We start from the raw sequence: 1,245 nt of genomic DNA on the forward strand, positions 1-1,245 counted from the left end.
TTTTTTTTTTTCATGACAAACAATAGCTAACTCCATGTGGGTGGGGAAGGGGGTTGCTTGCTGAAGTCCACTTGTGGAATGCTGGTTGGTGTTCTCTAAAAGCTGTGAGAGGGGCCGAGTGCGTCAGGTGGGTCACCTGAGCTCAAGAGTTCAAGACCAGCCTGAGCAAGAGTGAGACCCTGTCTCTACTCAAAGAAAAGAGAAAAAACAGCCAGGCATTATGGTGAGGGCCTGTAGTTCCAGCTACTCAGGAAGCTGAGGCAGGAAGGAAGATGACTTAAGCCCGGAGTCTAAGGTTGCTGTGAGCTGTGACATTAAGGCACTCTACCCTGGGGTGACAGAGTGAGACTCTGTCTCAAAAAATAATTAATAAATAAAAATAAAAGCATTCATGTCAAAAATGTTTTCTTTTCAGTAGTATACCAAAAAAGTTAAAGTTAGCAACATAGAGCTATCTGATTTTATTTCAAATCATGTGTTACATGTTTTGAATTTTGTAGTCTTAGGGCAGGAAGCAGTGCCCTGGCCTTGTTAACACCATTCAGAGGTGTCCAGCAGTCTGCTGATGCTTCTCTTCCTTGAGCGCATCACACAACAGACGTAACTCTTCCCTGTTCACACAGTCGTTGATCACGGTGCTTTCCTCGGCCAGCACTCCCTGTGGGCCCCCGAGAAAGACTGCACCACATTGTCACAAAGAACGATAGAATTTGCATCCTTGAAATCCTCCGGATCTCGCTGGTCTCCTTTCGTCAGCCATGTGGGACCCTCATAGGAAAAAGGAGCCCGGCAGAGGCACCTCTGTGGTCCTTTTCCAGGCAGATTTTGTGCCAACTCCTGTATGGCAGAACGCCATACACCAGTGACACATGTTGCTTCATTTTCAGGGGCTTATAAAATACTACAGAAGTTCCAGAAACCCAGTGCGCTAAGGTAAACTCTTTAAGTTCGGTGAGTTGTCCTTTGGCTAAAGCAGTAGTCCCGGGGGCATGAGGGACCATGGAAGACAGGATGATTCAAAGTCGTTACGTCACCCCCTCAGACCATCAGGCATAAGATTCAGAACTTGCAACCTGGATCCCTAGTGTGCACAGTTTACGATAGAGTTTGCGCTTCTATGAGAACCTGACATGCTGCTGATGTGATGGGAGGCGGGGCTCAGGCCATGACGCTGGCAATGGGAGCAGCTGACGGAGCTTTGCTCTGTTGTCTGCCACTCACTCCTGCTGGGCAGCCCCATTTCTA

General features: G+C 48.0%; 1 protein-coding gene across 1 annotated transcript in view; it reads left to right on the forward strand.

Annotated features, from left to right (window-relative positions):
* Window positions 1-1,245, forward strand: part of TMEM241 (transmembrane protein 241) — a 133,196-nt gene that overhangs the window by 57,017 nt on the left and 74,934 nt on the right. Inside the window, exon 8 of the mRNA XM_023510172.1 lies at window positions 776-933. Within this exon, the coding sequence (XP_023365940.1) occupies window positions 776-933 (158 nt within the window). The remainder of the gene's footprint in view (window positions 1-775; window positions 934-1,245) is intronic.

Source organism: Otolemur garnettii, unplaced genomic scaffold (assembly GCF_000181295.1).
Source record: "Otolemur garnettii isolate 467f Iridium unplaced genomic scaffold, OtoGar3 scaffold00012, whole genome shotgun sequence".
Lineage (NCBI taxonomy): Eukaryota > Metazoa > Chordata > Mammalia > Primates > Galagidae > Otolemur > Otolemur garnettii.